At 45.2% G+C, this 16,107-nt stretch overlaps 1 protein-coding gene across 1 annotated transcript in view; it reads right to left on the bottom strand.

Annotated features, from left to right (window-relative positions):
* The window catches only part of fer1l6 (fer-1 like family member 6), a 150,846-nt gene that overhangs the window by 113,115 nt on the left and 21,624 nt on the right, over nt 1-16,107 (bottom strand). Inside the window, exons 6-10 of the mRNA XM_080194811.1 lie at nt 13,427-13,489; nt 11,806-11,884; nt 6,392-6,551; nt 4,910-5,096; nt 1,111-1,303 (exon numbers count right to left, since the gene is read on the bottom strand). Of these exons, the coding sequence (XP_080050937.1) occupies nt 1,111-1,303; nt 4,910-5,096; nt 6,392-6,551; nt 11,806-11,884; nt 13,427-13,489 (682 nt within the window). The remainder of the gene's footprint in view (nt 1-1,110; nt 1,304-4,909; nt 5,097-6,391; nt 6,552-11,805; nt 11,885-13,426; nt 13,490-16,107) is intronic.

Genomic DNA, 16,107 nt, shown 5'->3' with positions numbered 1-16,107 from the left:
AGATTGGAAGACTCGCCTCAGTTCTGGGGGACAGCTGTCCAGCTCCCAACATTGTTCTTTTGCCCAGAACCTTAGCCCTCAAGATCCTTCCATGCTCCTCAAATGGTCCAACCCCAAACTGGTATCTAGCCCCAAGCCCTTACTTAAAGTATTCAGAATAAGAATTCTCTTTTTTTTTATCTGACCTCTTTCAACGGTCAATACGATCCCTCCTCCTTTTCAGTGCCCAGGCAATGCAAATTGTATTCCCAGTGAAGTCAAACTCCTGTCTTAACTTAACATTTGGGGGTCATTTTCTGAAATTGTGCATCCCACCCACTGGAAACACAAATCACATGAATGATATTTGAATGTATGGTAATAGGGTTCATGAGTTTTCATGGCAGGAACCCCACAACACCATTGATATGGGGGCGGGGACAATGGCAACAGGAAATGCCATCAGCAGAAAAGCATTTTGGTGATTAGAAACCCTACAGTGCAGAAGAAGGCCATTCGGCCCATCAAGTCTGCACTGGCCACAATCCCCCCAGGACCTATTCCCGTAACCCCATAGATTTACCCTGCAAATCCCCTGACACTAGGGTCAATTTAGCATGGCCAATCAACCTAACCTGTATATCTTTGGATTGTGGGGGGAAACTGGAGCATTTGGAGCAAACCCACACAGACACGGGGAGAACATGCAAACTCCACATAGACAGTGACCCGAAGCCGGAATTGAACCGGGCTCCCTGGAGCTATGAAACAGCAATGCTACCCACTGTGCCATCCCTACCAACTTTCCAAAACTGGAGTGAAAAACACACACTCCCCTCATCCCCGACATGTTATTTTTCTTCATTGCGCACAAGTAAAACTCACAGAACTTCCTGAAATCTGAAGAACTCATTCAAAAGTCTTAAAGATATAAATTGAGGGCAGAAAAATATTAGCAGCAGTTACCATCTTGCTGCCGGTGAGTGTAAGTGCTTAACCAATCAATAGTTTTTTTTCTAAACGCAGTGATTCTACTTAATCATTAAGCGTCAACGTAACATTTACTCCAATGAAAATTACAGTGAACATTTTGATTCTCTTGCTGAGAAATTTCACACACGGCCTTTTAACCTTTGTCTCCGTCCTGCTCGTTTGATATTTTCTTCAAGTCGATGTAATGCGTTCCTATGGCAACATCGTTGACGTTCCCTTCGTCCCACACCTGAACCTTGACTCGCCGGCAAAGAGGCGGAAACATTTCTTTGAAAATGATCTGTTCACTCCAGACAGGCTCGGCGCAGCTTTTCTGCACAGATGTTCGGCCCTGATGCACAGAAGGGAACAGCAAATCACACACACTCTGTCAGGAGCGGGGAAGGAATCATGCCATTCATCCAGCTTTCTTGCAGAAAAATCTCAACACGCCAAACTCACACACACTGGATTCAGGTCCAGCAGCGATCACAGCCAAATAATTAGATCATAGAATCATAGATCCCTACAGAGCAGAAAGAGGCCCTTCAGCCCATCGAGTCTGCACCAAACACAATCCCACCCAGGCCCTACCCCCATATCCCTAGATATCATACCCACTAATCCCCTCAAACCTACGCTCCCTGGACGCTAAGGGGCAATTTCTTAGCATGGCCAATCAACCAAACCCACACATCTTTGGACTGTGGGAGGAAACCGGAGCACCCAGAGGAAACCCACGCAGACACGAGGAGAATGTGCAATCTCCACACAGACAGTGACCCGAGCCGGGAATCGAACCCAGACTCTGGAGCTGTGAAGCAGCAGTGCTAACCACTGTGTTGCTGTGCCACCCAGAATTATCCAGATATGCTGTGACAGCAGCTACAATATTGCTCAAACGTATTATCATGGTGTATCAAAGGGCTGCAAATAAATGGCAATCCATAACAAAAACAGATTAAGTGGAGTAAAGAGTATCTGAGTGGGCAATTGGCCAATTGGACTATTTTGGAAGTATCAAATGCTGATAACGAGGGCTGAATAATAGTAGGTATATTTCCAATGTAGCTTAGTAACACTTAGCTATTTTTATATAGAGACATGTAGTTAATTACTGTTCATATTTTTTGACAGCACAGTGGAGATTGACATACATCCAATCCTTGGGGATTTAATATAAGAGAATATGTATGTTGTGGACAGAGAATCTCTACAATGCAGAATGAGGCTATTCAGCCCATCAAGTCTGTATCATCTCTTCAAAGCACATTTTATCCAGAGTTACCGTTGAACAGGAAGTTAATAGCATATAAATACTATAGTTACAAGATTAGGTCAGAGGCTGAAATGTTAACTCATCTACTGACTCCCCAGAGCCTGCCCACCATCTACAAGGCACAAATCAGGAGTGTGCTGGATCCTGTCCACTTGCCTGGATGAGTGCAGCTCCAACAACATGCAGAAAGCTTGACACCACCCAAGACCTGCATCCCATCCACCACCTTCAGCATTCACCCCCTCCTGGCCTGCAGTGGACTCTCCTGCTCCGACCATCAACAATGAGCTTTCCCATTGGTGCCGGGAGACCCTCGGCAGGGATACACCATCGCTGGGGTCAGCTGGAAAATTCCACTCTACCTAAACTACGGATGGGATTTTCTGCCTAGGTTTGTTTTTCTGGAAATATAGAACAGTAGAGAGTTATTTGATTGAGGCTTTAATCTTCTGAAAGGGCTGAGGCGAGAGAAACATTTTAAATTTTGAGGAGTCTAGGACAAGGGACAGAATCTTAAAATTAGAGTCAGGCTATTAAGGAGTGATGGGAGGAAACACTTCTTATCACAAAGGGTGCTGCCCCTATGGGTGGCACGGTGCTACAGTGGCTAGCACTGCTGCCTCACAGTGCCAGGGTCCTGGGTTCAATTCTGGCCTTGGGTGACTGTCCGTGTGGAGTTTGCACATTTTCTCTGTGTCTGCATGGTTTCCTCTGAGTGCTTTGGTTTACTCCCACGCTCCAAAGATGTGCGGGTTATGTGGATTGGCCGTGCCAAATTGCCCCTTAATGCCAGTGGGACTAGCAGGGTAAATGAGCGAGGTTACGGAGATAGGCCTTGGGTAGGATTGTAATTAATGCAGATGTGATGGGCCAAATGGTCTCCTTCTGCACTGTAGGGATTCAGTGATTCTGAGAAGTATGAAACTTTCTCCCAAAAAAAGCAATAAAATAGTGGTATTGTCACTGGGTTAGTAATCCAAAAACCAGAGCAAGACCCGAGGACCTGGGTTCAAATCCCACCAGGGCAGATAATAAAATGTAAATGCAATAAAAATCTGGATTAAAAGTCTAATGATGATCATGAAACCCTTGTTGGTTGTTGTAAAAATCCCATCTGGTTCACTAATACTCTCATTTTAGGGAAGGAAATCTGCCATCCTTGGCAGGTCTGGTCAACATGTGACTTCAGAGTTGCAGCAATGCGGTTGACTCTTCACCACCGTCTGAAATGGAGGGAAGTGAGGGATGGGTAATAAACGTTGGCCCAGCCAGCGACATCCCTGTCCCGTAACTGAAGAGTATCAAAAATGCTAAGATTTGGATTGGCCTGGGATTTCACTGAATAATAGACTGGGTTTGAGGTCCTAAATGTCCGACTGCTGTTCCTATATTTCTTCCTCAAGAAAACCTAGGGTTAAAATTGCAAATAGGTTCCAATGACATCATCAGAGCATAATGTGAATATTTAAAGAAGGACCTCATTGCCTTCCAGTGGGTGTTTCCAGCTGTTCTACCCAAGAGAACAGAATAAAATTGCACCTCACAAAGGTGCAGTATTCATGCAGCCATTTTAACTGCCCGGTCTCAGGACTAATTAATAACGTTACATAAAAACAAACATAAAGTTATATAGGGCACGATCTTATGAGCTCACCCCATCTCTTGGAGTGGTGAGGTGCTACAATTGGGTGAGAGGAGAAAAATCAAAAATTTCTCACCTCCCCCGATTATACCAGCCCTACGTTGCCAATGAAATTGACATCACGTCTGGAAAGGGCGCAAAGCCAATTTATATATTTATGATATTCTTATCATGTTATTAGTGAGTTCCGGACGCTATCATTTACGTTCACTTGCACTTCACCGGTCGGGCTTCACAGCAGCAAGAATTATAGCTGGTCTTCATCAGCAGAGACCAGACGTGATGGCCGTGCTGGAGGGGATCGGAGGCAAATGAAGCCCCCGGTGGTTGGGGTATGACCAGGTAATGCCTATGGGACAGTGCCAGCTTGGCACTGCCCACCAGGCACCCTGGCACTGTCCTTGAGGCACCATAACTGTGCCAGGGGTATTCCTAAGGAGTGGGGTCTGAGTGGGGGTGGATTCTGAATAGGGGTAGGGCTATGTTGGGGGGAGGAAAGGAGAACTCTCCGGGGGTGGCGATCAGGGAAAAGGGGAGTTCTGCAGGGGTGGTGATTGGGAATGGGATTAGTTCTGCAGGGATAGTGATTCATAGGGAGAAGGGGGAACTCTGCAGGGATAATGATCGGGACAAGAGGGAGCTATGCAGGGGTGGTGATTGGGGAAGGGGGAGCTCTGCAGGGATGGTGATCATGGAGAGAAGGGGATCCCTCTGCAGACTGGGAAATCAGTAGTGTGTAGTGCACAGAGAGATTGGAGCATCTGCGCAATGGTGCCCCAAAAGATCTGCAGCCGGCTTCACCAGTCTCCCCGCCCCCTGCTGGTGAGAATCACATCTTTTATTTTGCTCTGAGTGCCATGTGATTGCGACTTACAAAACCAATGCAATTCTCTCCCGCTTTTTGCTCGTTTGGAATATTTTTCACAAGATTGTGGCCATAGTTTTTTTTCAACTTCAAGTCACAATTATTTTGGTATGGTCACTGACTTGTTTGACGAATGTGCTGATAAACAGAGGAATCATTTTAAAGGAAATACCCTTTGACCAGCAAAGGTGACGATGACATAGGGGTCCACAAAATCCTTGTTGTCTCCCATGAACGCTTTTGTTACGTTTGCCATGAGGCTGGAATTCATCTTCGGCAAGCCTTGAGCTTTGTAAATTTTGACAAAAAACCTTGCCCACGGCCTCTCCTTCGGAAACCCAGTCGGAATAAGCAGGTTCCTATTGGACACCAAAAAAAAATGATCGTCAATAAAAATTCCACAACTTTTACACGTTGTCTCAAAGGAATCGAATAGCGACTGAAGCGGAAAGCTGTGTTAAAACAAGGTGGGGCGGCGGGGGGCTGTGATTACAGTCTGTGTGAACTGGCTACAAGGGTTCTAAGTGAAATAAGTTTGAGAGAATCCCAACTCTGGCTCTGTTGTCAGGGGCCTGAAGGATAAAACTGTCCCAAATTCAGTGCTAAGTGGCCACGCTGCTGACAGCAGACCCGACGACGACTGGTGTAGGAGACCGAATATCGCACTGCTGCAAACATACTATGCACCCAACTGAGCTGCTGCTACTGACCAACTGCTGCCACTTGGCGCCTGAACTGGAACTTGTTCCATACGGTAGCATTTCATTCAGCCCCCTCAGCACCATACATTTAAACAAAAATACAGATTCACTAAATTGAGTTGAAAAGAAACTAGTTGAAAAGGAAAAAGAAAAGAATCATGCGAGAATGTCCATTCTCACATGAACTAAACCTATATTTTACGATTCTCAGGCAGGCGTGTCCACCCTGTAAGAGGGTGAAACCACACGAGAAGACATAGGGCATACAATCTGACATCATCATGCACTCATGGGAAATTTATGTCAGAGGGCGCATGCCTGAGAGTCGGAAAGGTACCCGCCGACACTCAAATGGGCAATTTAGCCCACTGAGGGGACAATTGAATGCAATTTTAACCAGCCTGTCTACGTTGACAGATGGGCAGGTTGGCCATGATCCAGGCTGGGATAAAAGAGCAAGAGTTAAATTTAATTTAAGGACGCTGTCTGTGTTTGAGGTTCGTGTTTGAATGAGCTGCCTGGGCACAGCTTGCAGTGTTTTTCCCTCGGGATTTATTTTGTCCAAACCTGCAGCTCCCTGACACAACTCCACAGCAGCTGTCCCATCTGAATGAGCCCATTAGAAATGCCAGCCTGTACCCTCCTTTTCTCTCAGTGCCCGCCCTCTTCCTACCCTCCCCCGCAGCGCTGAGCCTTTCCGAGCAAGCGTTTCACACTTACTGCCCATTGATTGGCCATTTTAGACCTTCCCTAACCCCCTCTAGCAAATACTCCTCCCAGAGATATCAGTCCTGACCCTGCCCAGGTGCAACCCGAGTTTCAGATCCCCGGTACATCTACCACTGTCCCAGGAATGTGAAACCCTGCCCCTCACCCCGTCGCTTCAACCTGTTGACTATAAGCAGTAATTTTAATCACAGCGTTTCTCGGGAGGAGTGAGATTACAACCATACTTGTCGATTTCTTCCTCAGTGCCTTCACTGGATTTCTGCAGAGGTGGGGTGCTATCTCCTTTGCCAATAACAGAAATGTCACACTTTAGGTAGCCTTTCACTCCAGTTGTGATATCACTCGGATCAGTAAGGGGTGCCCACTTGTTACAGAACTGATGACCTAAAGCAAGAACAAGAGAAAAGGTTAATTCGCTTTTATTCACTGTAATTCACATTTTTAATTTATGAATAACCAGCCAGAATTATATTTTTATTGAGCTGTTGAAATTACTATAGCAGATCACATGGCAATTAGAATGACGTATTGTTGCTTAGAGCGTGGATTTAGAATCATAGAATCTCTACAGTGCAGAAGGAGGCCATTTGGCCCATCAAGTCTGCACTGACCACAATCCCACTCCGGCCCGATTCCTGTAACCCCACACATTTACCCTGCTAATCCCCCTGACACTAGGGTCAATTTAGCATGGCCAATTGACCTAACCTACATATCTTCAGACTGTGGGAGGAAACTGGAACACCCGAAGGAAACCCACACAGACACAGGGAGAATGTGCAAACTCCACACAGACAGTGACCCAAGCTGGAATTGAATCTGGGTCTCTGGCACTGTGAGGCAGCAGAGCTAACCACTGTGCCACCATGACACCCATATTTGTTCAGCATTGCTGACAAGGTCAAGATGAATTGCCCATCCCTAATTGCTCCTACTTGGGGATGGGCCACTTTTTTGAATCATTGCAATCTGTGTGTTGTAGGCACATCCACAGTCCAATTCCCTCCGCACACCAAGTGGTGCACAAAGATAGGCTTTTCTCTGTTTACATAGCTAGTAACCCCTGGAACAGGCCTTTCATAGCTTGAGGGGCATCTCTACAAATCAAGCATGACTGACCAAGAGTCTCTCCCGCTCTTACCAACAGCCATTGATGTGTTTGGAATGATTTGCAGGTTGACACTCAACCTGCTTGGCCACATTATGACCGCACCTTCCTTGGTCATCAAGTCCTGGGATGGCACTCGAACCCAGAGCTTCTGGCTCTGAGGCAGCAATGCGATCCACTGAGTTATCAGACCTCACCTTCACAGTATCCATCTAAAATCCCTACTGGGACACTCTCCACGCCCAACAAACATTTTATTCATTCATGGGACATGGGCATCGCTGGCTGGCCAGCTTTTATTGCCCATCCCTTGAGAAGGTGGTGGTGGTGAGCTGCCTGCTTGAAACGCTGCTGTCCTGGTTGACCCACAATGCCGTTAGGGATTGTTAGCCTCTCGCTGGCACAATCTGGGAACATAACCCCAAGTGGTGAGGTTCTAGGTTCCAACTTTCATGGAGGACCTGGACAATTCTTTGAGAATGGGCCAGGGAAGATGAGGCCATCTTTTTGATGAATGGAACATGAGGAACAGTTGAACTTGTGACTGTGACCATTCGCACTGGGTCAGCTGAGGATATGAATGGATTGTTAACCACAACATCAAACTGTAATGGCTTCCTCACTGTTCAAACAAAATAACACACATTGCTGTTAGGGAGGGAATGGTGACATAGTTCCAAGTCAGGATGATGCATGACTTGGTGGGGAGGGGGTGGGGGTGGCAGGGAAATCATAGAAGAATCATAGAATCCCTACAGTGCAGGAAGAGGCCATTCAGCCCATTAAGTCTGCACCTACAACAATCCCACTCAGGCCCTATCCCCATAACCCGACATATTTACCCTGCCACCCCCCTGCTGTCAATTTAGCATGGCCAGTCAACCTAAACCACACATCTTTGGACTGTTGGAGGGAACCAGAGCATCCGGAGGAAAAGCATGCAGACACGGGGAGAACGTGCAGATTCCACACAGACAGTGACCCAAACCGGAATTGAATCCGGGTCCCTAGCGCTGTGAGGCAACAGTGCTAACCACTGTGCCACCCAATCGCATGCAAGGTGCGGGGTGCAATCTGACCAGCTGTTCATGCCACACTCCTGCTACAGCAAAGTCGGAGAATTTGGGGGATAGGAAAATCTCACTGGTGTGAATGGCCATAACATTCTGGCCAAGATATTTATAAGCACCTGATTTGCAAAAACCAATGGTTCCAGGTTTACTGGTGACTCTGCAGGAAACCTTTACTCGTTCCTTTTTTTGAACAGAAATGTCCTTAAGCACAGTGACCAAGTAGTTAGCACTGCTGCCTTACAGCGCCAGGAACCCAGGTTCAATTCCAGCCTCGGGTCATTGTCTGTGTGGAGTTTGCACGTTCTCCCTGTGTCTGCATGGGTTTCCCCCAGGTGCTCCGGTTTCCTCCCACACTCTAAAAATGTGCCGGTTAGGTTGATTGGCCATGCTAAATTGACCCTTAGTGTCAGGGGAATTAGCAAGGTAAATATGCGGGGTTACGGGGATTGGGCCTAGGTGGGATTGTGATCAGTGCAGGCTCGATGGGCCAAATGGCCTCTTTCTGCACTGTAGGGATTATATAATTCTTCAGCTCTTTTTAATTGATCATATGAAGCTTTTGAAAAAAAGCGAACCACAAAATGAAGCTTTGAAAATGAAACAGCATAGGGTCATAGAGGTTTACAATACGGAAACAGGTACTTTGGCCCAATTTGTTCATGCCACCCTTTTTTTTTAAACCTAAGCTAGTCCCAATTGCCTGCATTTGGCCCATATCCCTCTATACCTATCTTACCCATGTAACTATCCAAACATTTTTTAAAAGGCAATATTGTATCCACCTCTACTACTGCCTCAGGCAGCTTGTTCCAGACACTCACCACCCTCTAAGTGAAAAAATTACCCCTCTGCACCCTTTCACCTTAAACCTATGCCCTTTGGGAAAAGATATTGAACAAACAGTTCTGTTATCTGGGTTCTCAAAATGCTGGTGAGGGAGTAAATTAATTAAATTGTATAACGGGAATCACACAAGTCAATCTGAAAGCAAAAAGTAAGCCTTGCAATGGCAACTTAATGCTTGATGGTTCCATGGCTTCACTAGCCTGGTGCAATAAATGACTCCATCAATGCCTTTACTCTAACTTTATCACCTCAGGCACCCCATCGCATCCAGCATTACATAGCCAGCTCAGCTCTGAAATAAGCATTTGAGAAATAGGAGTATAGTTCACAGATTTGAGATAGCTTTTCTATCGGAAGGCTGCAGTAAAGTCTGTTACTCATTTATTATCGCTATTTGTCAGTGGAAAGTTCACATCTCAAGTATCGCTGGAAAAAAGTACGTGCTGTCAAAGTTTCTCATCAGGATAATTCACAAGAACACCAAGTTGTAACAATAAGAAAAATTTAACACTTAATGTATAGTCATTATTTGTTCTTTTTGGGACTCTGCACTTTGTTCCAAACTATTTCATTTTGAGTTTTTCAAACACTGCAGATTTCTAATCCCTAACCAGCTGTATGCTGACTTAACCCACTCAATTTTCAATGTATTTTCCCACCATTGATATTGTTTTCCCTCAATAGGGTTGGAAGGCATTTTATGTCTCTTCAAAAACAGAAGTGTGCTCTCCTGAACACCAGCTTGCCACTGTTTTCCAACATAACCCGAACCAAATCAATGAATAATTTGGGTTGAATTTTCCTCCTGGGCTGCTACGCGGATGCAGTCGGGCAGGATTCCCATCCATTGCCCTATCCCTCACCCATTTTCCTGCATCGGGGCTGGTAATATATACAAGGTTGGTATCCAAATTGACCTCAATGCCACCAAGAGAAATCCTGCTTCCACCAGGGAATAGAATTCAACAATGCTGCAATGAGGAAGTTGGACCTTCCCTGAACAAAAGAAGGAGGCCATTCAGCCCATCGACTCTCCAACAGAGCATATTACTAGGTCCTATCCCCGTTATCAGTTAAAGTGGCAGAAGAGGCCAAAATATTTATTTTTAAATTCCAGTGAAGTATCTCAATGACCTGACCAGAACAAAGATAATAGGACTTTCCCTGTGAACCCAGGGCTGTGGGTTAACAATTGGTGAGAGTTCTGTCCTCATATTGCCACCCTCTCATCGTGGTCCATGTAGTGGCTGCAGAGAGGGAAACTGACCAGGCCCCACCTTTGACATTTGAAGGCAGTCTCAGATGGCCTACTTTCCCACAGGGGTGCAGGGATAAGGGAGTAGCGCTGCAAATTCAGCTCCGTGGTGGCAAAGATGGAAATCCAATGATGGGCCTCTTCCTTTCGGTTTCTTTCAGTTTAATCCCATCGTACAACACAGCAGCAAACAAATACAGCCCTCTATCTGATCTTGGTCACTCTTGCCCACATAATAATCACGTCAAAGATAAAATTCACTGCAGGTGAAAGAGTTTGGTTTGATTGCGGATGCCGTGTATAAATGCAAAGTTTTCTTTTTACCCTTTGAAGAGGTCCTATTGGGTAAACTGGATTGGTCCCTGGAATTTGCAGCTTTCGCAATCCACCAAATCCAATGAAATTAGTCCCAACCCGGGAATTAAACCATCCTCCAGAACTGGGTCAGTGTACAGGGAAAACTGGTGCAGCACAGAATCCAGTTTCTGAATGGACTAACAAAGCAGCTTAACACAGACAGGAGGTGCACAAGGGATTATATCCAGAGCTTTAATCATAGCAGTCTAGTTAAAGAAAAACCCAAGAAAATATCCAGAAAGAAAATAACATATCACAACAGCCAATTTGATATTAGCAATCTTTCTTGAATAAATGATACACATTAAAAGCTATATCATTTCTAAATTCAAGTGTTTTGCAGCAAATTCTGTCATGACATTCAAAATAATAAAATATAGTAAGGAGAAGATTGCTAATAGTTTGGGGAGACAATGGCCAAGTAGAATTATCGCGAGACTATTAAATCAGAAACTCAACTAACGTTCTGGGGATCTGGGTTCGAATCCTGCCACGGCACATGGTGAAATTTGAATTCAATAAAATAATTTCTGGAATTAAGAATCTACCGAGGACCATGAAGCCATTGCTGTAAAAACCCATCTGGTGCACTAATGTCCTTTAGGGAAGGAAATCTGCCATCCTTACCTGGTCTGGCCTACATGCAACTCCAGAAATGTGGTTGACTCTCAACTGCCCTCCAAGGGCAGCTGAGGGTGGGCATGAAATGCTGGCCCAGCCAGCGATATCCATGTCCCACGAGTAAATAACATTCCTGAGTCTGCCCACATATTGAACATTGTGTAGCTCAGGATACAATTCTGGTAAATGGAACTCACCTAATATTCTTCCAGATGGGTGCTGCGATATGTCCAAACTTTCCGATGTTCCAGGGAAGCACATCCCCACCATCGCCTCACTCCTGTACCCCAGCCCCTACCTTCCCCACCCCTAATCCTACTGCCCCCTCCCATCCCCAACCCCAGAGCTTTGATTTGAGTGGATAACATTTGAGCATACCTGGTTCATTGTAAACCGTTCCCACATCCAGTTTAAACGCTCCTATCAACGTTCCACGGATCAGTTTGGAATGCAGAACCTGCATAATTACATCAACGTTTATACAATAGGAAATGAATGAAAGCTTTACAGATTTGGAGTCATGTTCAGAAGAAAGAGAAGATGTCCCCTTTTTATTCCTGTACCATCAAACCATAGAAGCATAGAAAATTACAGCTCAGAAACAGGCCTTTTGGCCCTTCTTGGCTGTGCCGAACGATTTTTTGCCTAGTCACACTGACCTGTACCTGGACCATATCCCCCCACACCCCTCTCATCCATGAACCTGTCCAAGTTTTTCTTAAATGTTAAAAGTGAGCCCGCATTTACCACTTTATCCAGCAGCTCATTCCACACACCCACCACTCTCTGCGTGAAGAAGCCCCCCCTAATATTCCCTTTAAACTTTTCTCCCTTCACCCTTAACCCATACCCTCTAGTTTTTTTTCTCCCCTAGCCTCAGTGGAAAAAGCCTGCTTGCATTCACTCTATCTATACCCATCAAAATCTTATACACCTCCATCAAATCTCCCCTCATTCTTCTACGCTCCGGGGAATAAAGTCCTAACCTATTCAATCTCTCTCTGTAACTCAGCTTCTCATGTCCCGGCAACATCCTTGTGAACCTTTTCTGCACTCTGAGGGTTACTAAACAATTTGGCTGCTTTGTCCTGGATGGTGTCAAGCTTCCTGAGTGTTGTTGGAACTGTACTCATCTAAGAAAGGAGGAAGTATTCCATCACACTCCTGACTTGTGCTTTACAGATGGTGGACAGGCTTTGGGGAGTCAGGAGCTGAGTTACTCACCACAGGATTCCTAGCCTCTGACCTGCTCTCGTAGCCACAGTATTTACTTGTCTAGTTCAATTTTTTGGTCAATGGTATGCCCCAGGATGTAGATAATGGGGGATTCAGTGATGGTGATGTCATTGAATGTCAAGGAATGATGGTTAGATTCCTTCTTATTGGGCTTGATCATTGCCTGGCATTCTTGCATGGCACGGACATTATTTGCCACTTGTCAACCCAAGCCTAGATATATATTGTCCAGATCTTGCTGTTTTTGAACATGAACTGCTTCAGTATCTGAGGAGTCATGAATGATGCTGAACATTGTGCAATCATCAGCAAACATCCACACTTCTGACCTTAGGGTGGAGGGACAGTGAAGCAGCGGAAGGTAGTTGGCCCTGGGACACTACTGCTGCTTCAGTTGTGGCATTTGAAAGAGAATTGGATCATTAAGGGAAGAGTGTGGTGGGCAGAGGGGAGATGAGGTGCATTGCTCTTTCAGAGAGCCAGCACATATATGATAGGCTGAATGACCACATCGTGCATTGTAACCATTCTATGATTCAATGGAAATAGCAATCAGGGTGGATCCAGCAAACTGCTAAAGCACCAGTGCTCAGTTTACCCAAACCCTGCATGTTTTAATTATAATGAGGATACTCACACTTTTAGATGACAAACTGTAATATGATTCAATTACAGTACGCTGGGCAGTTAGAAATTTGCAGCCTCTTTTATCATTTGTTTACAAAATTCAATTTAAAATGTGTATGATCTTGTGATTACTTACTGAAAGTTTAATGATTCTGTCAAACAATATATCTGTTGGACCGATGTAATCAAATACAAAGTACTGCAAAGACAGAATGAAAAAGTAATCAACTATGTCACAGTAAATACTTCGTACAGTTCAGCAGTCCAATATAATACCAACATAAAAATGTATCCAAAATGTTACTTAACCTGGAATCATAAGAACACTGCAGTGCAGAAGGACACCTTAAAGCCCATCAAACCTGCTCGAGTACAATCCTATCCAGGCCCTATTTCTGTCACCCCACATATTTACCCTGCTAATCCCCCGACACAAAGGCAAGTTAACACGGCCAATCAACCTAACCTGCACATTTTCGGACTGTGGAAGGAAACCAGAGCACCCGGAGGAAACCCACGCAGACACGGGGAGAATGTGCAAACTCTGCACAGACAGTGACCCGAGGCCGGGAATTGAACCCGGGTCCCTGACGCTGTGAGGCAGCAGTGCTAACCACTGTGCCGCCATGTAACAAAGAGGGAATTAGGGAAAGCAACATTAATGAGCCAAATGGACTTAAATTTCTTTATGTTCATTAGCTTTAAATTATTTTTGCGAACGTAAGAAATAGGAGCCATTTGGCCCCTCAAGCCTGTGCCAGCATTCAGTAAGATCACAGTGGATTGTCTATCTGGTGTTATCCTTCCTGCACAATCCTCAGATCCCTGGATTCCCTACCCAAAAACCTGGCAACCTCTAACGTGATAAACTCAAAAATGGAACACCTCCTGCTCTCAGCAGTGGAGATTTTTAGTGAGGAAATTACTCCTCATTTCAGTATATGATATCTGACCCTTAATTCTGAGACTGTGATTACTTGTTCTAGATTCCCCAGCCACGGGAAACAGCATCAAACTACTCGAGCCCTTAAGAATTTTGTTCGCTTCAATTAGATTATTAGGCTGAATTTTACTCCCCCCCCGCCCCCTCCCAACCATACCCACCCCCCCCCCCCCCAACCCTCCACCATCAATGGGCTTGCAGGCAAGGCATCCGGCTGTTAAATTCCCTGAATGGTCTTCTCACTGCCCACACTGAACATTGCGTAATTTTATAGTGGGCCAGGCAAGGCCTAGGCCAGCCTGTCCATGCCCCAACTGAGGCCTTTAAGTGGGCAATTAACGACACTCAAGAGCCATTTTCCACCTGGCCTCAATTTGTAGGCAGGCAGGAGGAGTTCAGGAGCAGGGGAGAAGCCCAGAAAGTCACCCAACTCGGGCTTTAGGTGGGAAGTGGGGGCAAGGTGGGGGGGAGGTGTGGTGACAAGACCTACTTCAAGGGTCTCCTTACCTCATCGGACAATTCCACACAAGATGTGCCTCCTGTTGCTGCTACCTTCCTCCCAGTCTCTCCATCAAGACCTCCTAAACCTCTCCCCCCACAACCCTCCCCTTAGGCTTTGCCTCCATTCCCTACTGTGTGACTAGCTGCACTTACCTGGACTCTGAGACTCAGAATCTGGGGACTGCTTGGAGTCCCAGTCCTGGCTACTCTTTCTGAGACTACTGGCCAATCAGATTGGCTCTCTGAGGCAGGATTTCATCCCAAGTAAGGGGCGGAAGTTGTGTCTGCAGCTCATTAACGTTACTGTGAGATGACTTCAAGGTAGCCAGTATTCGTGAAAGATGCACTTTCCGCTAACTGAGTTGTTTGTGAGAAACGCAGCCATTCAAAAAGCCTTGCTTCCACTCTCTTTCTTCTAAACTCTAGGGAATATGGGCTGAGCATCTTCCCTCAAAACAATCCACTCGTCCAGAGAATGAGTCAACTGAACATTCATTGCACTTCCCCTAAGGCAAGTATATCCTTATTTAGAGATGGAGAGCAGTACTGTGCACAGTCTCACCAAAGTTTTGCTTTACTATCCAAACGGCAAAACAATGGATAAATTGTTTGAACAAGCTGCTTTCTTTGATAATTCTAGACAATTATATTTGGAAAATAATTTGAGTAAAAGATAACAGATTAGATGGAACCTCAGGATTTTTTTTAAAAACTGAACACTATTTGAAATTGCTATTCTTTAAATGCCTCTTTCAATAAACTAAGTGTGTAATGACTTAGTTTGAGAGGCTGAATACAGTTGTGAAAGTATCTGCATTACTTGTAACTATTGAGAACATGGACAGAGTTCCCCAGCTGTTCACGCTGGCAGGATTCTTTGGTCCTGCTGGCAGTGAACCCCCGCCTGTGGGTTTCCCGCTGGCATGGAGTGGCGTCAGTGAGAATTCCCATTGACAGTGGTGGGAATCAGAGAATCCCGTAGCTAGCTAACAACATGCCACCTCCCGCTGGCAGGAAACAAGCGAGGTCAGAGAATCTTGCCCCATTTTATGTCTTGACAAGTTATCCATACAATAAATTAAATCATACAGAAAAGTGCAACATCAATGTATATTTACTTGTAAAGGTAATCAATTTATATTTGTGGCGTTTTGTGAGCTTATTGTTTTATTCTTGAAATAAAAATCAATATCACATCTGCCATTACCTCTAAATGTCTATTTTACTTACAAGAGAATGCTACCCAGTTTGTGTATTTTTTGTTGTCCTTGTGCTGTTATATATTTAAGTGGTTGCATGATTGCTTTAAGAGCCAGTCACATGATTTGATGGTAATGTTATTGGCGTGTTTCAGAAGTTCCTGCTTTTCATTT

This window comes from Carcharhinus amblyrhynchos, chromosome 8, assembly GCF_965287045.1.
Source record: "Carcharhinus amblyrhynchos chromosome 8, sCarAmb.v2.hapA, whole genome shotgun sequence".
In the NCBI taxonomy this organism is placed as follows: domain Eukaryota; kingdom Metazoa; phylum Chordata; class Chondrichthyes; order Carcharhiniformes; family Carcharhinidae; genus Carcharhinus; species Carcharhinus amblyrhynchos.
Note: the sequence above shows the minus strand (reverse complement) of the source record. Positions and strands in the feature narration are given on the sequence as shown.